The sequence below is a fragment of the Oryza sativa genome, chromosome 8, assembly GCF_034140825.1.
Source record: "Oryza sativa Japonica Group chromosome 8, ASM3414082v1".
Lineage (NCBI taxonomy): Eukaryota > Viridiplantae > Streptophyta > Magnoliopsida > Poales > Poaceae > Oryza > Oryza sativa.
The window spans coordinates 763,471-786,645 of NC_089042.1; the positions used below are offsets into that span (position 1 = coordinate 763,471).

The 23,175-nt window shown below is 41.5% G+C and overlaps 2 protein-coding genes and 3 non-coding genes across 5 annotated transcripts; 4 read left to right on the forward strand and 1 right to left on the reverse strand.

The window, feature by feature from the left end:
* The first annotated feature begins 325 nt into the window (after positions 1 to 325).
* On the forward strand, positions 326 to 521 carry LOC112936271 (U2 spliceosomal RNA). Its single transcript, XR_003238398.2, has one exon. It is a non-coding gene; the product is annotated as a U2 spliceosomal RNA (small nuclear RNA).
* Positions 522 to 3,394: 2,873 nt separating this feature from the next.
* LOC112936249 (U2 spliceosomal RNA) lies at positions 3,395 to 3,589 on the forward strand. The gene has a single exon (XR_003238376.1). It is a non-coding gene; the product is annotated as a U2 spliceosomal RNA (small nuclear RNA).
* A 1,419-nt stretch (positions 3,590 to 5,008) lies between these two features.
* Positions 5,009 to 5,204, forward strand: LOC112936260 (U2 spliceosomal RNA). The gene has a single exon (XR_003238387.1). It is a non-coding gene; the product is annotated as a U2 spliceosomal RNA (small nuclear RNA).
* A 4,801-nt stretch (positions 5,205 to 10,005) lies between these two features.
* On the forward strand, positions 10,006 to 11,872 carry LOC4344508 (endoglucanase 19-like). The gene is made up of 2 exons (NM_001422886.1): positions 10,006 to 10,363; positions 10,449 to 11,872. Exons 1-2 carry the CDS (start codon positions 10,079 to 10,081, stop codon positions 11,733 to 11,735), a joined length of 1,572 nt encoding a protein of 523 aa, NP_001409815.1. The 5' UTR covers positions 10,006 to 10,078; the 3' UTR covers positions 11,736 to 11,872.
* A 3,299-nt stretch (positions 11,873 to 15,171) lies between these two features.
* LOC4344509 (probable L-gulonolactone oxidase 4) lies at positions 15,172 to 17,725 on the reverse strand. Its single transcript, XM_015795395.3, has 2 exons — positions 16,890 to 17,725; positions 15,172 to 16,531 (listed from the first exon to the last, which is right to left on the reverse strand). Exons 1-2 carry the CDS (start codon positions 17,550 to 17,552, stop codon positions 15,425 to 15,427), a joined length of 1,770 nt encoding a protein of 589 aa, XP_015650881.1. The 5' UTR covers positions 17,553 to 17,725; the 3' UTR covers positions 15,172 to 15,424.
* Between the last annotated feature and the right edge of the window lie 5,450 nt (positions 17,726 to 23,175).

Genomic DNA, 23,175 nt, shown 5'->3' on the forward strand with positions numbered 1-23,175 from the left:
TCTTGCTTCGATTCGATGTAACCGTTAAACCAAACTGCAGTGCATGTTCCATCAATCCTTTGATGTACGCACACCTGCAATCTTCATAATCAGCCAAAGAATCATGTCACTTGTTGAACAAAGCAATTTCTAGTTCGAGCTTGCAGCGAGTAAACAGGCTTGCAAAAGAAAAGGCCGGCCCATTTGAGAAGGCCTCGACGAGCCAGCGGCCCACACAGACACAGCAAATGCCAACGTTGTCCTCGTTTAGTACCACATCGCAGGATCAAGGAGAGTAGTACCAGGAAGAGGCTACAAAAGCAGGGGGTAGCCAATGTTGCAACTCATACCTTTCTCGGCCTTTTGGCTAAGATCAAGTGTAGTATCTGTTCTTATCAGTTTAATATCTGATACGTGGGTCTTGTGCCCACTTTGATATTAAATTTATTTTTTGTGGGGGAGGGTCCACCATAGTGGCTTGCCACTAGGGCCCTCGTGTGTTGCCTAGACGTTGCACTATAGCCCTGGCAGGCGCACCCCAACCAAATCCAATTGAACTTATTAAATCCAATTTATTCAAGCTCTTTGTTTTAGGGGATGAAATTTGCCTTTAAACTTTTTTAGTCTCTTTTGGTGGTCTATTTGATTTTGCTGAATAGCATTGGCACATCCACTGGTATTGTCAGGAGCACAAATCTGTTCTTCAAAATACATACTGACATATCTCTTTTTGTTTGAATATATTCAGACTGACAATTCAGAACAAAGTACAGTATCTAACTAAAACAATGACATATCTCTTTTTGTTTGAATATATTGTCTTTTTGTTTGAACTAGGAAGAAAGCCCGCGCAGATGCGCGAGCAGTTTTATGAAGACAATTTTTTAAAAAGGTTATATCTCACCATTTATAAGCCGAGAAATATATTGCATACTTTAATATATTTAAGTAATAAGGTTATCTCCTAGATTAAATAAAATCACTTTGCCTCTGGTTACATATAAATTTTCTTGTTGTCACTTCAACCTATTATCACTGTTTAAAAGCCAAGTACCTATTCATAGATGAACTACGTAATGTATCAATAAAATAAGCCTAATACATCATTAATACATTGAAATATCCACTACACGTAAGTGTTTCGTGCCTCACCAATTTTCAAAACTATATATAAATATTGTAAAAATACCACTTGTACAAATTAATAGAATAACATCAAGTTATATATAAATGCTTCTCTAATGCGTGAAGCCGATTGTAGTGGCGAGACTTTCTTTGTCTATTTCCTTGAAACATGGGTCCCATATCGATGTAGTTGTGCACCTCCAGACTAACCTGGAACACAATTTTAATGCCTAATTTACTATCACACCCTTATCGAGTTGTGCATCGGTAAGTAGTAAGTTGAGCACTATTGGTGACTGTGGTCTCCACTGGGACCGCCTTAACTCCCATATGTACGTCCCTGTTATACTTATAGCAACGTAGCAAACTATGTTATTCATGCTTATGCCCTTCATAAAAGAAAAAAGAGAAGATGGAGGTGATCAAAAGAATGTTTTTTTATGTTTTGAGAGTAGATTCATGGTATAGAGTAGACACCACGTGTTTATGGTGTTAAACATTATGCAATTTGAAAATGAGCGAAGTTGTAATTCGACGGTACTAAAAGAGAAGATGGAGGTGATCAAAAGAATTTTTTTTTTAAGTTTTGAGTAGATTCCTGGTATAGAGTAGACACCATGTGTGTTTATGGTGTTAAACATTTATATTTTGACAAACATCTATAGTTTAGCGCTTGGTTTATTTTCAATACTTATTGTTGATAATCACATGAGACACCTTTACTAATTCGAAGAATATATTTATTTTTTTCAAATTTATTAATAATAACTAATGTGTGGGAGTATATGGGAGTTTTTTTATTTTTTTTGTATGATACTATATACGTATGTTTTTTTTGGTTCTATCTTTTTTTGACATGATGGCTTTATTCTTTTACCGTACGTATGTAGGTTTTATTGTTCCTTTTCAATCTTACGTACTTACTTTTTTTTTTTGGCGAACCTATTCTCTCTCGTATGTATAGGTGGAAAGTATTAGTATTAGAGATATATATCTAATGATCTAAATAACGGATCCATCAATTTAAGTGAAAATCAACGGTATAGATATAGATATAATCTAATGGTCTAAAATAACGGGTCCACCAATTTAAATGAAAATCGACGGTGAGATTAAATAGTGCCACGTGACGGTTTATGAGCGTTTATAAGAATGCCACGTGTCGTCTTGAGAGTGTTTGTAGGACGTTTAATGGACTTTTAGTATATAATAGAAGATAGATAGATATATTCAGATTGGCAATTCAGAACAAAGTACAGTATCTAACTAAATCAAGGAGCCAATAGATACAAGACAATTAGATGAAAGCGGCTGTTTTCACATACCATGTTGCTCGATCTCTGTTATTTTTCTTTCAGGTCTTTTGTTAGATGCCTCAGTGAGAATTTATGCCAATCATATAGATAGAGCACAAAGCAACAGTTCCAATCCTAATCATTTTCTGTTTTATCATTTGTGTTTGTACATGGCGATAAACAAATCATCAATGATTTCCTTCTCTGGGTTAATTAAGGCCTTGACTTGAGCTTGAGAATTCTTCTTGCAAAGTGAAGTGGACAGTTGCATCTAAGAACCCTTGTTCAGAATGTAAAAAGTACAGTTGTGTACTGAAATTATTGTTTTATGCCCAGCACATGTAAAGTCTCACCATGGTCTATAATGTAGTGAAAATGGCAAATGTTTATGTAATTGTTAATTCGCGCTGCATGCGTTCGGACGTTCATAATTTTATTAGGTGTGTGCTCATAATAGATCCAAAGCAGGGATACAATTACTGGAGCACAATTGTTTCTGTTTTCTGCAAAAAAAAAAAGAGTTCCGGTTTTTTGTGATCTTCAGACTGAAATTTCAGAACTAAGTACAGTAACAAAATCAAAGAGCGAATAGATACAAGATCAAAGCACACTTTGGTCCCAGATACATGTCTCTCTAAATGTTTTAATTCAGGTCAATTCATTGATGCTCTCCACACCAATTTGTTCCAAACTTTAGACTTCAATAAAGAGCAGAGGTCTGGAGTTGAGATCTTGATCGCTTTCAGTGAGTAGATTTTGATCAGAGAAGGGGGTCTGAATATTTTTTTCTCCGAACCCCCAAGTAAACACGAACCCCAGTAACACAGGCTTGCAAAAAAAAAGGCCGGCCCATTTGAGAAGGCCTCGACGAGTCAGCGGCCCACACAGGCACAGCAAACGCCAATGCTGTCTTCGTTTTGTACCACATCGCAGGATCAAGGAGAGTAGTACCAGGAAGAGGCTAGAAAAGCAGGGTGTAGCCAACAATGCAACTCATACCTTTCTCGGCCTTTTGGCTAAGATCAAGTGTAGTATCTGTTCTTATCAGTTTAATATCTGATATGTGGCCATGTGCCCACTTTGATATTAAATTTATTTTTTGTGGGGGAGGGTCCACCATAGTGGCTTGCCACTAGGGCCTTCGTGTGTCGCCTAGGCGTTGCACTACAGCCTTGGCTGGCGCACCCCAACCAAATCCAATTGAATTTGTTAAATCCAATTTATCCAAGCTCTTTGTTTCAGGGCATGAAATTTGCCTTTAAACTTCTGAGTCACTTTTGATGGTCTCTTTGATTGCTGAATAGCATTTGCACATCTACTGGTATTGTCAGGAGCACAAATCTGTTTTTCAAGATACATACTGGCAAATCTTTTTTTGTTTGAATATATTCAGACTGACAATTCTGAACAAAGGAGCACAAATCTGTTCTTCAAAATACATACTGACAAATCTTTTTTTTGTTTGAATATATTAGATGAAAGCACGGCTGTTCCCACATACCATGTTGCTCAATCTCTGTTAATTTTCTTTCAGGTCTCTTGTTAGATGCCTCAGTGAGAATTTGTGCCAAACTTCAGATCATATAGATAGAGCACAAAGCAACAGTTCCAATCCTGATAGTTCTCTGTTTTATCATTTGTGTTTGTACATGGCGATAAACAAATCATCAATGATTCCCTTCTCTGGGTTAATTAAGGCCTTGCCTTGAGCTTGAGAATTCTTCTTGCAAAGTACAGTGGAAGGTTGCATCTAAGAACCCTTGTTCAGAATGTAAAAAGTACAGTTGTTGTGTACTGAAATTATTATTTTTATGCCCAGCACATGTAAGTAAAGATTCACTATGGTCTATAGTGTAGTGCAAATAACAAATGTTTATGTAATTGTCAATTCACGCTACAGATGCATGCGTTCGACCGTTCGTAATTCTGTGTTTGTCAGACTGAAAATTCAGAACTAAGTAGAGTAAAACAACTAAAAGAGCCAATTGAAGCTAGTGTTTGTTCAGGTCGACTGGGGACGCTCTCCACAGCAATTTGTCCCAAACTACAGACTTAAAGGAAAGAGCACGTTGTTGGAGGTCGATCTGGAGTTCATATCTTGATCGTCTTTACTGCAGCTTCTTACAATTTCTGCGTCTTTCTTCGCGAAAAAACAATTTCTGCGTCTTTGAAGCTTAACATCAGGATGAACATGACAGGATTCTAGGAAAAATAAATCATGAGAATTGAGAAAGAAAAGAAAAAAAATGCAAGGCAAGCTCGTATTTATCTTCAAATTTCTCCTCATATAGTTGATATAACAGCTAGATATGATCAATCTATATCAATGCCTCTCAAATAGTTTTACTGCGATATGATGGGGTGAAACAGTCAGAAAGGGAGGTCGGAGATTTTGACTCCGAACCCCCTTAACTACAGACTTTTCAAAAGGCCGGCCCATTTGAGGGTTTCGCCGAGCCAGCGGCCCACGCAAGCCCGCATCGCATGATGTATTGTATCCCCCTCCCGTTTGTTCGTTCATTGTCACAGTTTAGTACCACATCGCGCGATCAAGACGAGGAGATGTACGGAGAGGCTACAAAAGCAGGAGGTGAACGTGATAGCAACTCATACCTTTCTCGGCCTTTTGGCTAAGATCAAGTGTAGTATCTGTTCTTATCAGTTTAATATCTGATATGTGGGCCATGTGTCTACTTTGATATTAAATTTATTTTTCGTGGGGGAGAGTCCACCATAGTGGCTTGCCACTAGGGCCCTCATGTGTCGCCTAGGCGTTGCACTACAGCCTTGGCTGGTGCACCCCATCCAAATCAAATTTGAATGCTTTATTTTTTTTCCTGATTTTAAATGTTTTAATTTTTTCCTACCTAAATTTGCTTCAAAACAGTCTTGTTTTGACAGGCTGCATGATAATGTTCTTTGATGGCTTCAAAACCTGTTTTGTTTTGATGGGCTGAATGAAGCTTGTTTGATTACTGACTAAGCATTGGTACAATTCAGGAGCTAAAAGGTCATGTACAGTAACCGAAGCAAAGATCCACTCGATACAAGATCAATGCACTTTTGTTCCAGATACATGTTGCTCGATGTTTATGCTTTTTTCAGTCCTCATGTCGACGGCCTCAGTGCCAAATTGTCCCAAAATTCAGACGGAGAGAGAGCATGCTGCATGCTGCTGCTGGAGTTCAAATCCTGACCGTTTTCAGGTATTGCATTGAGTTTGAGATTATTTGGCATATAAGAATTAGAAATCCTTAATGGTTACGCGCGACTAAATATTTTTACAGTGATTCAGCGGTTAAACGATCAGAGAAGTGGGTTCAGAGATTTCGTCATCGAACCCTTAAAGTCTACAAAAAAAGACTGGCCCGTTTTCGTCATCCGACGGCCCACGATCATGAATAGTGTGCGATGGTGGGCCGTTCACCGAGGTGGAGCCCGGCGATCGTCGTCGCCGGCGGCGGTGGCGGCGACGGGGTGAGGCGACGGTGGCGCGAGGCTGTTCGACCTCTTGTTGAATCGCCGTCTGAGGTGAGGCCGAGACGCCTCTTGTTTCCCTTGGAGTTGCTTTGCTATAATTTGCGATTTTTTCCCCGGTTAGGTCCTGGTCTCAATACAAATGCATTTCGTTTGAAATGCTAGTTGTAATTGGGTAAAAATAGTCCTGATTGGTGCAAATGGTTCTGAATTTGCTGCTGTTTGATTGACCAATAGTCCGAGTCGATCATGAGCAAAACTGCCCGTATTGTGTAGTATTTTGTGTGAACTCTGATCTGAATCACAAGTGTGTGTTCTTTTGGAGAGGTTGGGAACCCCTCCCCTCCGCACGGAAAACGGGACGATAGATTAACACGTGATTAATTAAGTATTAGCTATAAAAAAAATTAAAAAATGGATTAATATGATTTTTTAAGTAACTTTCTAATATAAATTTTTTACAAAATATGTACCGTTTAGTGGTTTGAAAAACATACACGCAGAAAATGAGGGAGGTGAGTTGGCAACCCATGAGGAAGAACTTAGCGGACTGCGTTCTTCACACTGTGACTGACTGAGAATTCAGTACCAACAACTCTGAAGAACCAACAGGTGCTATAGCTAATTTCTCAAAGGAATAAAAGCACGTATATTCTTCAGCTATTTCTGCTGAATCTGTCTACAATACTTTGGTATTTTCCCTCCATTATCATTGTTCACGTGTTTTTTTTCCTTCTTCCCCAATTATTAATATTCGTTCTATTAACTACATACACGCTTATACAAACACTAATAGGCGAGGAGACATGGTCGTCACTCATGTTGGCTAGACCCAATGACACGACCGTGGCATCCCCACTCATGGCGACCTATCGGGCAGCACATCGTTGGGTGATAGTGATCACGAGTCTTTGCTCTTGGATGCGGGGGTCGTCGAAGATGAGTTGTTGCGTTTGTCACATAGGGTTTACCGGTGCCTGGTTTCTTTGGGCTCTGGCAGATTCAAGATAAGAAATATGAGCTCGATGCAATTCTGATGCTTTGCGCCATGAGAATGGACGAGTAACAATAATTAGGGAAGAGGAAAGAAAGTAAGAAACACTGAACAATGGTAATTGAAGAGGAATATTAAACTAATGTGAATTAGAAGAGGTATTTCCAACGAATTGTCTCATGGAGGAAGTCTCAAACTCGGGATAATATCTAGGGTGGTTTTTGCAATTTTTCCATCTATAAATATCCAGCTTTATAAAAAAAGCCCCCCAGCTGCATTTCTGAATTTTAGAATGCACAAAATAACATCTCCCATTTACTACCACTTGCCCTCGGTTCTGAACGGGAGTTGAAAAAGGAACAGATAAACACGAATTACTTCCTTCTTTGCATTAAACCCACTAGATTTGCTTAAACTTTTTTCAGGCAGCATGACTGCATAATCCCCAGCGAAAGCAGATTCAGAATCAGGACGAGGTCCCCCTGTGTGTATTTCAACTGTCAACTTTGTTCACTGATGAAACTGTTCTGGTCATAGCACGTATAGTACAGTACCCTAGGAATAGGATTCTCTGTGATGAAGGCCAGTGCCTGCCATGCAAAGCCAAGCCCTTACTTTTAGCTGCAACGCAACGCATGTTTGTCAGTTTTGACCACTCTCCAGACTTGACCAGCCTTTTTATTTTATTTTTACAGTTCTTCACCTGCTTCTCAGGCCTCTGCACGCTGCATGTGAACAGTTCGGTAAACATCAGTGGTCACAGCTTCAGGAGTTTAACCAGTCTTATCAAAGCATGGCAATTGTCAAGCCCAACAATCAAATTTACTACAGCTTCTGTTAAATTTAGTGGTGATAAATTTACTTGATGGTACTAGTACATTGTCCCTACTGCACTTTGGAATGGAGTATCTTATCTGAAGTAGTAGGACTGCACTTGAGAAGTTGAGATTGCAGTAGGACAGAAGGAAAAGCAGTTATGGTAGAGTAATTTCTTCCTTGATGGTGGAATAGTAGTAGTACTAGTACATTATCTATGCTTTACTTTGATGATTTTTTTTTTCTGAAGTGATAGTAGGATTGCACTTGAGATTGGAGTAAGACAAAAGGAAAGCTACACATGTGCTTGTATCAAGCAGAGGGGTCTTGTTGCCCCCATGGATGGAACACAACAAATGCATCTGCCATCCTCGAGCTCTGCAATTAACTTCAGATTATAGGAGTAGTCCTTCAGTATTATGGGGTGGAGACTGGAGAGAACATCATCATTGCCAATTGCACTTGGAGTGGAGCGTTCATTCATTCCACTAGTTAAGCATGCTCTTCTTAATGCCATTCTACTGCAGGTAATTAGTAAGTAGCATAGCTTATGCCATATTTGGTTCATCGGAATAATCCATTAGTCCCTCTATTTTTGTACTTTTTAGTTCCTAAGAATTCAAACAGGGTGACTAAAAAAACTAAAAGTGCATATTAGGACTAAAATATATTAGTCCCTCTTGGAGATACTTGTAGGGACTAAGGGCATTCCCAACCCAATAACTAGGATAGTATCCATAGCATTAAATAAGTTGCCACCTAAGAAAAAAAAAATGATGTGGCAAGTGAATAAATGAAGAAAGAGAGGGAAACCATGTATTGCATGAGACATGGTTTCTACACAACATCCAAGACATCATGTGAGATAAGTAGCATTAAATTGAAGTATGGAATAGTGGTGTTTGCATTGGAAGAGTAGTGTCTATTAGTAGTTTCTTGATGATGTGGAGTTTATGGAAACCATGTCTAGTGTTATGGGTTGGGACTGCCCTAAAATAACAGTCTCTCTCCTTTGTCCCTCGGTTCACGTGCCTTCCCTAGATCTAAACAGTAGGGAACTAAACTTTTTAATCGTGGACTAATTTTAGTCTAGGGACTAAATGATCCAAACAGATCCTTAATAATATACCATCAGTGGAGATCAAAATGCAATTGGGCCTTATTTAGTTTTTAATTTTTTTCTTCAAACTTCTAACTTTTCTGTCACATCAAACTTTCCTACACATATAAACTTCTAACTTTTCCGACACATCGTTCCAATTTCTTCAAATTTTTAATTGGAACTAAACACAGGCTTGATATGAATATTCATGCAACTGGAGGCATCATTGCAGTGTGGCCTTGGTTGAACACACGCATGAGATGAGAATGGAGAAAGGAAGGCCATCGGAATAGATGGAGAAATGGATGGCTGGCTTGAAGATTTTAAAGAAAGAAAAAGGAAAAAGAGAGAAAGACAGGCAGAGGAGTACCAGTAGCAGTAGCTGAAGGTGAGCAGAGACGGTCGTCCATGTCGCTGCATGCTTTTGCTTTGGCTTTGCAAAAAGCCGACCAGTCGCCGAATTCCCCAGCCTACGTTCTGCTCTGCACCGGCCTAGTAGCTAACATACCGGACGCTTTGGCTTTCCAGTTTCGGGTGTGTTCAGTTCACACCGAAATTGGAAGTATGGTTGAAATTGAAATTGAAATAATATGACGGAAAAGTTAAAAATTTATATGTGTAAAAAGTTTTAATGTGATAAAAAAATTAGAAGTTTGAAAAAAAAAATAGAACTAAACACGGTGTTCATTGCTGAGAATTCAGATGATACTGTTTGTGTGTGTGTGTGCATCAAATTATTTTCTCCTGTGAATCTCAAAGGAACAGGATTGTCACAAGGCAGCTGTTTTTTTTTTGTTCATCTTCAGATGAACAAATACGATAATTTTGGTTTTAGAAATATACCTGGCTATGTTTAGATCTAAAGTTTGGATTCAAACTTCAGTCATTTTCCATCACATCAACCTGTCATACACATAACTTTTCAATCCCATATCTTTAATTTCTACCCAAATATAAACTTTGCGCTGAGCTAAAAACAGCCCCAACCACAAATTGTTGTGTGCTTGTCACATTGATAGCTTCTGCAAACTCTGTTGAATTCCAGTTAGCAAGTGCTACTGGTATATTTCATTCATTCTTTTTGGTATACAAATCCCAAAGCCATGAGACATTGTCAGTCAAAAAGGAAAAAAGAAATGCTCACTTGGAAATTGGAATTTCGATTTCTTTTCCTCTCAACTCCTGCAAATTGTCCCCCCAACTTCCCGGTTTCTCGCAGCAAATTGATATACTACTCCAGCACCGGCCAAATTAACTAACTTAACGGCCACTGCTTTTCACACTATATTAATGTGCAGTTGGTCACTCTCGAGCCACACTCTCACTTCGCCGGTGAGGCAGGCAGCAATGGAGCCAAAGAGCAGCAGCTGCGGCGGCGCCGGCATTCGGCTGCGGCTGCTGGTCGTGCTCCACCTGCTGCTCTTAGTTCCGAGCTCGGCCATGGCGTTCAACTACGCCGACGCGCTCGCCAAGTCCATCATCTTCTTCGAGGGCCAGCGCTCCGGCAAGCTCCCGCCCGGCAACCGCATGCCGTGGCGCGCCGACTCCGGCCTCACCGACGGCGCCCAGTACAATGTACGTACGCCGCCTCTCTCTCTTTCCCTTTCTTCCTTGTCTCCGGCGAGGAGGAGTTTGTGATTCCGGCGTGTTTGTGTTTCAGGTGGATTTGGTGGGCGGGTACTACGACGCCGGCGACAACGTCAAGTTCGGCCTGCCCATGGCGTTCTCGACGACGATGCTGGCGTGGAGCGTGCTCGACTTCGGCAAGTTCATGGGCGCCGAGCTGCCCAACGCCCGCGCCGCCGTGCGCTGGGGCGCCGACTACCTCCTCAAGGCCGCCACCGCCACGCCCGGCGCGCTCTACGTCCAGGTCGCCGACCCCAACCAGGACCACCGCTGCTGGGAGCGCCCCGAGGACATGGACACACCCCGCAGCGTCTACCGCGTCACCGCCGACAAGCCGGGTTCCGACGTCGCCGGCGAGACGGCCGCCGCGCTCGCCGCGTCGTCCATGGTGTTCCGCCGCGCCGACCCGGCCTACTCCGCGCGCCTCCTCCACGCCGCGACGCAGGTGTTCGACTTCGCCGACCGGCACCGCGGGTCGTACAGCGACTCGCTGGCGTCGTCGGTGTGCCCGTTCTACTGCTCCTACTCGGGCTACCACGACGAGCTCCTGTGGGGGGCGTCGTGGCTGCACCGCGCGTCGAGGAACGCGTCGTTCATGTCGTACGTGGAGGCGAACGGGATGCAGCTCGGCGCCGGGGACGACGACTACTCCTTCAGCTGGGACGACAAGCGGGTGGGCACCAAGGTGCTCCTCGCCAAGGGCTTCCTCCGCAACCGCCTCCATGGCCTCGAGCTCTACAAGGCGCACTCCGACAGCTACATCTGCTCGCTGGTGCCCGGCACGGCGAGCTTCCAGTCGCGGTACACCCCCGGCGGCCTCCTGTACAGGGAAGGCTCCAGCAACATGCAGTACGTGACGACGGCGACGTTCCTGATGCTGGCGTACGCCAAGTACCTCCGGTCGAGCGGCGCCACCGCGTCGTGCGGCGACGGCGGCGGCGGAGCGAGGGGGGAGGTGTCGGCGGCGGAGCTGGTGGCGGTGGCGAAGCGGCAGGTGGACTACATCCTGGGGAAGAACCCGGCGGGGATGTCGTACATGGTGGGGTTCGGGTGCAGGTACCCGAGGCGGGCGCACCACCGCGGCGCGTCCATGCCGTCGGTGCGCGCCCACCCGGGGCGGATCTCCTGCGACGCCGGCTTCGGCTACCTCCACTCCGGCGAGCCCAACCCGAACGTGCTCGTCGGCGCCGTCGTCGGCGGGCCGGACAGCCGCGACGCCTTTGCCGACGACCGCGGCAACTTCGCGCAGTCGGAGCCGGCCACCTACATCAACGCGCCGCTCGTCGGCGCGCTCGCCTACTTCGCCGGAACCACCAAGTAGCCATTAGTGAGAGTGTGAGTGACGTGGCAGTGTGGGAGCGCGAGGCCAGTGAGATGAGCTCCCCCGCCACGCTGTATCGTTCGTTGACTTTGTCGTGTATTCGACGCAACAAACAGTATTTGCACGGAGTACGTACGAATGTACGCTTGTCTCGTCTCTATACGGGATCCGTGTACGGTGTACTTGTTGACTCGGCTCGGCTCGGCTCGCTTCCCCCCTACGAAACGTGGCTCGGCTCGAGACTCTCTCTCTCCACCTCGCCGCCGGCGAATCAATCGAGAAATGGTTTCTGATGTGGCTGAAACCATTTCAGAAATGTAAACCATTCACGCATCATGCTCAGTAGTTCTAATTAGGTTTAGAATGTAAAAGGATGCATGACATTTGTGTGGTTGACTTGTAGTTAGTTTGAAATGCGCTTCAGTGACTCAAATTTTGCTGCTTAATTTTTCATTGCAAGTTTCAAAATGGTAGGAAATGCTATCATTTGCTTGCTGTACAGCTGTAGTATGTGATAGTTGTTACTCAAGCAATATATCAATCACGGGTACACGGGTTTGTCCACAACAAACTACTAGCAATCTGATAGATGGGTTTCGAATTTTCTCGTCGATTTTAAGTGCCAGTAGAGATATCCATGGATTTTAAGTGCCAGTAATGTATGCCAAATCTTGAACCTATAGTTCCATCTCAGGATGCATGATAATTGGGCTAATGGCACTGATAATTACACCACTAGAAAGCCATCTCTTTTATTAAGAATGCATTGAATCTCCTATTGTAAAAATAACCATGTCAGCCTCAAAAGTCTCAATGAACTGATAAGTTTGAGTCACGTAGACTGATGGTTGCAGTGACCTGAGTAGTTGTTTGAGGGGCTAAATTCTCAATTTAAAAGGCTGCATATATCCGGTTGGGTATAGAGATCGGGTAAAAATACCCTTCTCTAAAAAGAAAATATCGACATCTTTTATCGACTAATACCAATATATATCCTCAGCGCATCCAAAATTTAGAACAAAATTTTCAAATATAACCTCCATTATCGGCATCTTTTATCCACTAATACCAATATATATCCTCCGCACATCCAAAATTTTCAAATATAACCTCCATTATCGGCATCTTTTATCCACTAATACCAATATATATCCTCAGCACATCCAAAATTTAGAACAAAATTTTCAAATATAACCTCCATTACCATATGAAATGGTTTCAGATGTATAATTTTCCATGCGTTCTATAATATGCACCTGTTTTTTAATGTATTTTTTGTACCATGCAAATTGATAGCTAACTCATTTACTTTTATGTACCACGCCTTTTCAATGTATTTTTGTACCATGCTTTTTTTTAATGTATTCTTTGTACCAAGTAATGTCTATAAATGGACTTTAGTGGGCTGGGATTTCCTATTAATGGGCCTTTACTGGGCCGTACTGTCTTCTTAATAGGCCGTATTTGACTTACTGTATCATCATTGGGCTGTAATGCATACTGTAATATAAACGGGCCTTGATTTTGTATTACTGGGCCATTAGTGGTACGGTACTTTTACTAGATTACGTGGGCTGTAATTTTGCTTTAATAGGCCATTACTGGGCTGGGATTTCACTTAGTGGGCTATAGGTGGGCCAATATTTTTCACGTTCGTCTGATAATGGGCTCGCTTGACAATTAAGGCTGAAATTTTGTCGCACTGGGCTGTAAATGGAAGGCTTGGTCGTACTGGGCCAGTTTAATTTGTGATCACCGCATGACCTCAATGTTATGCACTTCGTTAATTAAACTGCAGTTAGAATGTCATCAACTCTTGCTTTGGTTATCACCAACAGATCGATGCAACTGCAGAAGCCTGATCAGTTCAGCTTTTCTGCAGATCAAAATCTGTTGTTATCGATACTGTAAATGCACCACAGCTGTAGCCGTAGCAAATTAAATCTACATCGATCTAGCCTATAAGGAACTATGGATACTAATGACACCAAATATAAGTACTGTAAAGTCTATGAATTGCTCGAAGTTAATTTATTTTTCAACCTAAAATATAAAACCGGTTGTTTTCACTTTAAACTTTGAAAATCAAACACATAATATAACACACCCTAAACCATATTTCATGGTGGTTTGATGGAATATGCATGGTTTGATTGTATTCACACACCCCTAAACGCAAATGATAAATTTTCTGTTACAACACAAACTTAAATGAGGCAAGTTTTAAAGTGGTGGACCTAATTAAGTGACATCAGCTAAATACACACAATAATAATATAAATATGAAAACCACCTCCATTTCATACAAAACCATAAAAAAAAGTATAGGCCGGCCAAGGCCAAATTAATTAGTCATTCTCCCAATTTAGTTTATGCCCTGTTTCTATAAGAATATAGTAGTATTTAGGAGTGGTCATTTTAAAAGACATTGCGTTAGTCACCGAAAAAGGAGTTGCATTAAACATAGCATACCCCATTCATAAATGATTGAGACCTCCATTCAACTACTCAAAACAAAATAATTTCCTTGACCGTAGCCATTCGACGCCATGACCGACAAGATGACACAGTCTCACTCTCAACCCTCAATAAGCTGCCGCACATGTTGCCATGAATAGATTTTTTTGATAGATAATGTCATGCATGATGATAATCATTACAACCCGGCCACCATCTCTCGCTCTCACTCTGTAGCTTGCTATTCATTTCTAGTAATGGAAATGGGGGCTCTCTGCTCTTGCTAAAAAAAAAACAACCCACCATCATAATTAAGAAACTATGTAGCTTCATAGTAATAATAGGATTAACCTTAATCTTTAACTTCCTACCTTTGACAAAACCGTAAAAGAGAAACAAGGCAGGAGCTGTGCCGATTCAGTTAAAAAGAATACGCAGAGAAATGCACAAAGAGGTTTAATTATAGTTACGTGTAGAAAAATGCAAGAAACAAATAAACGGTGTTTGGATGGGACTAAAAATTAGAAGTATTAAACGTAGAGAGAACACCAACAAAAACCAAAGTTTAACACTTACCTTTTCAACGGTAGGAGCTCTGCCTATTCAACGAATAAAACGACGAAAAACATAGAGAGACACGTTTATAGTCACATATTGAAAGACGAAAGCAACAGCTGATTAAGACTCAGATCGCGCGCTCCTTCCAAACAGTTGAACTTGTTCTTCCAACTCAAATTAAATTAATATATTCCCTCCATCTCTAAATATTTGATGCCGTTGATTTTTTAAAACATATTTAACCGTTCGTCTTATTAAAAAAATTTAAGTAATTATTAATTCTTTTCCTATCATTTGATTCATTGTTAAATATATTTTTATGTATATATAAATGTTACATATTTCATAAAAAGTTTTGAATAAGACAAATGGTCAAACATATTTTAAAAAGTTAATGGCGTCAAATATTTAGAGATAGAGGGAGTACAATTTTCCAAACCACTGACACTGTCCACATTAAAGCATCATTACATCTCAAAATCAAATCACGCCAACCAATTTACAGTATCACTACCTACCACATACGCCATCCCAATGTAGCAGGTGGATTATTTCGTACGTGCTTATCTTTTTCTTGATTAATTAAATATAAATTTGCATTTCATTTCATGCAGAGCTAGCTAGCCATGCATGTATTATTTGACTTGAACGAAATTCGATCAAATAATAATAAATCACAATTCATCGAGGAGATCATCATCACCGGCGGCGGCGGATTTGTCTTTGGAGCAGACCCTGGCCTCCTTGAAAAGCTTCCCCGGGCGGCAGAAGTAGCCGAGCTCCGGCGCGCAGTGGGAGTCGTCGGAGCAGACGCAGAGGCCTTCAATGGCGCAGCGCTTGTCGACGATGTTGGGGCTCCCGCTGATGCCCAGCACCTGGTCGCTCCACTCGCTGGAGAAGATGCCGTCGGGGTCGTATCTCTCCTTCACCTTGATGAACTCGCCGGAGTTGGGGTACTTGGCGGCGGCGCCGTCGAAGGCGAAGTTACGGTTCTTCCCCCAGTGCGGGACGGCGCCGTACTTGCGCAGCGCCATCTGCTCCAGCTCGTCGAACACGTCGGAGTGCGGGCGCGGCTCGCCGTCGTCGTAGCTCCGGTAGTAGGTGACGTCGAAGTCGACGCAGTCCTCCGGCTTGCCGAGGTAGGCGGAGCTCGCCTTGACGTAGCGCATGAGGATGCCGAGCTTGGCGTCGATGTCGCAGAAGGCCCGCGGGTTGAGGTCGCGCAGCCGCATCATGTCGGCGACGAACGCCGCCGCCCTGGGCAGCGCGATGCTGAAGCCGGAGTTGTACAAGAAGGGCCCCCGGATCCGTGGGTCCCAGGTGCAGGAGGAGAGGAGGCCGTCCTCCGGCGAGCTGATGCACGTCCCCGACGCCTGGATCCGGTGCTGGAACCCGACCACCGGCCAGCCGGTGAAGAAGACGCCGTCGTTGGTGAAGCCGTAGGCCTGGAGCTCGAACAGCGACGGCGGCAGCCGCGCCGCGAGGCAGCGGGCGATGTCGGTGCCGTTCCTCTCCAGCCGCTCCTCGGCGGCCCTGGCGGTGATGAGGCCCAGCGTCGGCTGCGCGCGGAAGCCGAGGTAGTCGTTGAGGCCGTTCCCCGGCGTGGCCACGTCGACGCGGTCGTCCTCCCGGTAGATCACCTTCCCCTGCCGCGGCAGCCACGCCATGTCGCCGAACTCGTGCGCGCCGCCCCACACCGCCACCTTCTCCGCGAAGTCCGAGTCGTCCCGCGTCACGAACCTCACCGACCTCTTGAACTGCGGCTGCAACTCGAATGTCACCTGCAAAATCACATCAAATGAATTTCATGTCAAATTGATCATGTTCTAGATGCTTTTATTCATTCATAAATATGGTTGGTTGATTGATTAGGGCTATCTTTCACTTGAAGGAAGGATAAAGTAATTAATCAATCTCCATGGATCGATGCAACAAGCAGTTAGTAGTAGTAATATTCATTCATTTCATGATAAGATCCAAAGCAAGAAGGACAATCAAGGACAAAATTAACCCCCATATGCAATTACGTGTAATTGCATGCAATGCATGCATGCACCATGGTATATACGTACGGATCAGATCACATGCATGATGAAATAATTAACGAAGAAGTAGAACACGTGTGGTTTGTGTACTTACCTGAGAGATGACGCCGAGGACGCCGAGGGAGACCTTGGCGGCGTCGAGGTCGGGGTCGCCGGCGACGAGCTCCCTGACGACGGCGAACCCCTGGCTCGCCGGGGCCGGGGTGACGATGCGTAGCCCGACGACGTACTCGTGCACGGCGCTACCCTTGCCCCAGAGCGAGCTGCCATGGGCGCCGGTGGCGAGGAGGCCGCCGACGGTGAGGCCGTACCAGTAGGGCGAGTGCGGCAGCGCGAGGCCGGCGGCGGCGGCGGCCCTGATGAGGTCCCGCAGCACGACGCCGCTCTCGACGGTGATCCGCCGCGCCGCCGCGTCGACGGCCACCGTGCGGTTGAGGAACCGGGTGCTGATGATGGTGCCGTCGCGGCCGCCGGGGCACGCCAGCTTGGGGAAGCTGTGGGAGTGCCTCGTCGCCGCCTTCGCCTTCCGCCCCGCCGCCGCCGCCGCCGCCACGGCCGCCACGAGCTCCGCCTCCGTGCGCGGGAACGACGCGTCGGCGGCGCGGCAGATGGTGCGGTCGGGGAAGGAGCCGTACACGTTGGTCACCGTGCAGTCGGTGGTGCCCTTGGTGCAGGCCACCGGCTGCGGCGGAGGGCTCGCGCCGGCGAGCCGGAGCCCGACGACGAGGATAACGAGGAGAGGAAGCATCGTCCTCATGGTCGTCGTCTTCTTCCTCGATCGATCGGTCACAATTGTATTGGGCACACCTCCATGCGTTAATGTCAAGGTCTTAAATAGAAATCAAATTAAGCTATAGCTTAGCTAGTTAGGTCGTGGATCAGCCATGGCGCGACTTGCTCGATCCTTAGCACCACAATTTTCTTGTGCGATCAAGTGGAATTTATGACATGCACATGCGAATTATTTAATAATAATTAGTAGTTTTCACGGCGCTGTGTCAAAATGTGGCTCAACATCTATGCGGAAATTTCAAAACAAATTCAACCCCACATATTCCATCGAAATGACGTGCGTATACTGCATGTGTCGTTGAACAAATTAACCTGAAAGCGCACGTACAGATCAATCGATCGATATGCATTTATTTTCAACTTCTTTTTCAATAGAAGACACGGCCCGTTTTGAATTGTGTTTGTGTACTGTCAAAATCAGGTTTGAATGGCAAGGCTAAGCTAGCATAATGTTGAGCTAACCCAGTTGTACGTATGCTAATTTTTCCCCTTTTCTGTCTCTAAGGTCGTCACGGTTTGGATTGACTAGAGATGTTTCTGAACTTTTTCGCCAGGTCGAGGTTTCAGAGCTTTGAACAGATCTCGAACAACAGGGCGTCATCAGTAACTAAATGAGATTAACTGGATCTTAATTGCGATGTTCAAACGCATTATTCGAGCGCGAAAACGATTGCTAGCTAGCGAGTAGCTAAGGTCTTTATTGCCAGCGAGTAGCTAAGGCATGGGCATGATATTATCTCGACTATAAAATTTGCATTGCTGTCAACTAAGATACACTTTTTTCCTACCAACTAGGGTAGACAAATCGACCCTGCTACGATGTGGCATGATCAGCTTTATAATTCAGCATCATAACTTCTCCCCGGCCGCATTATAATTGAGTATTTGTTTAGCTAGATTTATTGTAAGCACGTAAGAAATTGAGCAACGACTTTCGGTATTGATCCAACTCTTGGGCGTAGACGTATCGCCGAATTGAACTTCATAAAAAAACATGCGTTACTGTATTCGTCGTATGGGCCAATTTCGCCAACTTAGGGCCTGTTTAGTTCACGAAAAAATATTTTTTGAGTGTCACATCGAACGTTTGACCGGATATCGGAAAGGGTTTTCGGACACGAATAAAAAAAACTAATTTCATAACTCACCTAGAAACCGCGAGACGAATTTTTTGAGCCTAATTAATCCGTCATTAGTACATGTGGGTTACTGTAGCACTTATGGCTAATTATGGACTAATTAGACTCAAAATATTCGTCTCGCGATTTCCTCCCTAATCGTGCAATTAGTTTTTTTAAAAAATCTATATTTGATGCTACATGCATGTGTCTAAAGATTTGATGTGATGTTTTTGGAAAAACTTTTTGGGAACTAAACAAGCCCTTACAATCATATCTGCGTCTCATATCTGACATATCGATCTGTTCTCATGACAACCAAAACATTATACAATTAAATGGAACTGTTAGTGATAACTAAACAAACACATGGCATGAAAAATGACTTACATTAAGAATCATATATAGAGTAACGTACGTCACAAGTAATTCGTACTACTTAGCTAACCAAAACTCTAACATTTGGAACAAGCTAGTTGTAATCATGCATGAATCGTCCGCAAGAAAACACTATTGGTTAGCTAATACTAGTATGAATTACTTGTGATGTTAGTCTATATTATGATTCTAAATGTAAGTCATTTTAGACTTATGCATAAGAATTATGAATTTAGTTCAAATAACCTATTTGTTCTTAATTTGTACAACATTAAAAAAAGGTCATTTAATTATGTGGGGAGTAGTATTTAATGATTTGGTATGGGTAAACAATGAAAGATAAGAAGAAAACGTGGCTAGAAGTAAAACGACTTGCAACTACGATAAAAGTTAAAGAGCCTAACATGACATATTTGGAATTGGAAGCTAGGGAATATTTACACATACAACCTTATATAGTGTGAATTGTTTTGATAGATAATTACATCTTAAACTAAGAATTACTACCTCAATCCTAAAATAAATTTATTTTAATGTTCATCATCCATTTCACACATACCAATACAAAAGAAAAAGACTAGAATACTCTTCACTTTTGTCTTAAAAAAAGAGTACTCTTCACTTTATCAAATTATAATATAATGATTTCTAAAATATTAATTTATTTTTAGATAAACAATATATGGTAAAAATGAAGTTATTTTGACACAAAGGGAGAGTACCCTTTATAGTGATCATAGTCAATGTTCAAAGATCACTATTGTCTGTCAGCTGCCTCGTAACTTAAGTTTAATACGTACCTTCCTAGTATTAATTCCACTAGGTTAATTTACTCGCTATGTACATTTTCCTAAACATTCATTTGTATGTAATTAATTGTTATGGAAGACTTTGGCCAGGTCTCATGGACATGCGGTTCTAATCTTGAACCATAAAATTATAGTACTATAGTTAGTAGAGGCGCCTCAGATTTACTCCTATATACTACTCCTACATCGGATGATGACTGCGCGTGTATGCGCGCGTTCTTATCTTCTGATCAGAGAAAGTCATCTACTAAGATTTTCAGCCAACTGACCAAACTGATCAATAGTTGCACCAGAAGCAAATTAATTACTGTAATAATCTATCTGTCTATGGATGTGAATGTGATGATGACATTTAATTTGGAGGTATCCATCTCGTTCTCATTTCTCGATCGATGACGTGTATATATTGGTACCACACGCACACGATTGCAAGCTAAGTGTGTGTATGCAAGAGACTACATTTCAGTCTGGATTAAAAAGAATACTATATATATTAATTATGTGTCGACACTATATATATGGTCCCGTTCAACATAACGGCGAATGAAGATGTAGTAAGAACACACAGAACAAGAAAATCGTTAGCACACGAGTAATTGAGTTTTAATTATTATATACTTAAAAAATAAATTTATTTGATATTAGTTGGAGCAACTTTCTATTGAAAAAGGTTAGGCAATTGCAAATTTACCACTACTTTGAATCGTTATTGCAAAACTGTTACTATAAAATTACAAAAATACCACTGGAACTGTCATTCAAATGGCATCCTTACAAAATTGAAAAAACCGGTGGCAAATTTACAAATACACCCAAAAAGGTTTTAATGCATCGTCTACTAACCAAGATAAAATTGCAACTTAATGAGGACTATATCAGTTACTTCATCCGTCTCAAAATATAATAACCTTTAAACGGATGGGACACATCATAATAATACGAATCTAAACATTTGTTGAAAGGTTGTTATATTTTGGGACAGATGTAGTAATATTTATGCATGCACGTATGGCTGGATAGTTGGATCTTGATTGCTGAAATATTAATGATCTTTTTTTTCTCTCTTGTCTTTCTTATTTAGGGGAGCTTAAGATTGTAAGAAACAGCTGATTGGTAGCCAGCTCCTCAGAATCTAGAAAAGCTGGGTTTCCCAGCTTCTGGCTTCTAGTTTATTTCCTGGATTCTACAACTACAGCTTCTTAGAATCTGGATTAAAAGCTGTACTGTTTGGGGGAGATTCTAATTCTGGAGAAGCTGCAGCAATTAGAAGCTCCCCAAATAGCCCTAGAGTATCTCATATATATATATATATATATATATATATATATATATATATATATATATATATATATATATATATATATATATATATATATATATATATATATATATATATATATATATATATATTCTGCATAATTCAAGTTACTAGTATTTTTATAGAGAGAGAGAGAGAGAGAGAGAGAGAGAGAGAGAGAGAGAGAGAGAGAGGATATATCACTCAGCCGGCATAATATACTATTGGTCAACATAAGACAATTAATGACCTAATGAAAAAACATAATAATGACGATTACCTATTCGCTCTTTATTGCCTAGTCCATTTTTCCGGGCCACAAAATTAATTACTACTGGTAGCTACTATTGCTAAATAGTCAAGTTCATCTGTAGACATACATTACTGTCTTGGAGCAAAATTAATTCAGATGTTTATACGCAACGAGCTGGAAAACGATATGTAGCGATGTCAGGATATATTCAATTTGATCACGTGAATGTGGCTTTCTTTTCATTGTAACGTAGCGATTCTGAAAGCATCTAATTAAGCTAGACAGTACGAACTTTCTTTAATAGAAACACGGCGGTTTCAGTAGCTTGTGTCAAATCAAGTTAATTTTGATAATTATTTAGCCAGGCCGGCCGTGTCCACTACGTACTTGGTCTCAATTCCAGGTTAAGATTCTAAGAAGCAGCTGGTTGGTAACCAGTTTATGAGAATCTGAAAAAATTTGGTTTCACAGTTTCTGGTTTCAGTTCATTTTATAGATTCTAAAATAACAGTTTCTCGGAATCTGTACCAAAAGATAGACTGTTTAAGGGAGCTTCTGATTATGGGAGAAGCTGTAGCAGTTAGAAGCTCCCTAAACAGGCCCTAAAATACTGTACTGGTTAGTTACTATCTTGTGAGATACTGTACTGGTTAATTACTATACTGTGAAACGATATATATATATATATATATATATATATATATATATATATATATATATATATATATATATATATATATATATATATATATAGATAGATAGATAGATAGATAGATAGATAGATAGATAGATAGATAGATAGATATCTCTAATTTCAATCTAATCGCGTTGGACAATGGCTTCTGCATTTGGTCAAGTCTTTCTCAAGAAAAGTATATCACAACGTCGCCGCATATATAAAGATAGATCTCACGAATGATTAAGTTCAGTTTTTTATTCCTACGCGTCATATATGCATACAGTAGCTAAGTTATCTGAATTAGAATTGAATATGCGTGCAAAATTTTACTGTTTTTTAAAGTACCAGAAGAAATTAAAATTTCTAGTCAAAATATTGTCACATCATATACGCAAGATAAAACATGCCAAATTTTACACTAGAAAAATATAATATCAAATCATAAACTCGTCTTAATTGGGGTAGGTCGCCCAGATGGTGATAGCTACTAGTGTGTAGATTCCTTCATATTCCCAGAAGAAGGTACTAAGTCCTAACCAAGTAGGCTAAAAAGAAGCATCGTTAAGCATAAACCATCACATACATATATGCAGAGTTTATTGACATTAATTCATAAAAATACACTAATGGATAAAAAAACTTCCAAAATAATACGTGACAAAGGGACGTGTCTTGTTGCGTGGATTTTAATAAATAATGTTACACGTATATTTTCTAAAACAACAAAAATGATCTACCCGGAAAGCTTATTAAATTATACTAATAGGGACATCATCCATCATGAAGGATTAATTGGTAACTTTGAACAACACATTACGTACGTTTTGCCTTTATAGAGGGGTGCAGCAAATTTGTACAAATCTCTATCTCTACTATTATATATATATATATATATATATATATATATATATATATATATATATATATATATATATATATATATATATATATATATATATATATATATATATATATATATATATATATATATATATATATATATATATATATATATATATATATATATATATATATATATATATATATATATATA

Bases quoted from the DNA above. Each gene is read 5' to 3' on its own strand.
- LOC4344509 (XM_015795395.3), bottom strand. From the start codon at position 17,552: ATGAGGACGATGCTTCCTCTCCTCGTTATCCTCGTCGTCGGGCTCCGG. The intron at 16,532-16,889 runs GTAAGTACACAA...GTGATTTTGCAG, and splicing joins TCCTCGGCGTCATCTCTCAG to GTGACATTCGAGTTGCAGCC.
- LOC4344508 (NM_001422886.1), top strand. From the start codon at position 10,079: ATGTGCAGTTGGTCACTCTCGAGCCACACTCTCACTTCGCCGGTGAGG. The intron at 10,364-10,448 runs GTACGTACGCCG...TTTGTGTTTCAG, and splicing joins CCGACGGCGCCCAGTACAAT to GTGGATTTGGTGGGCGGGTA.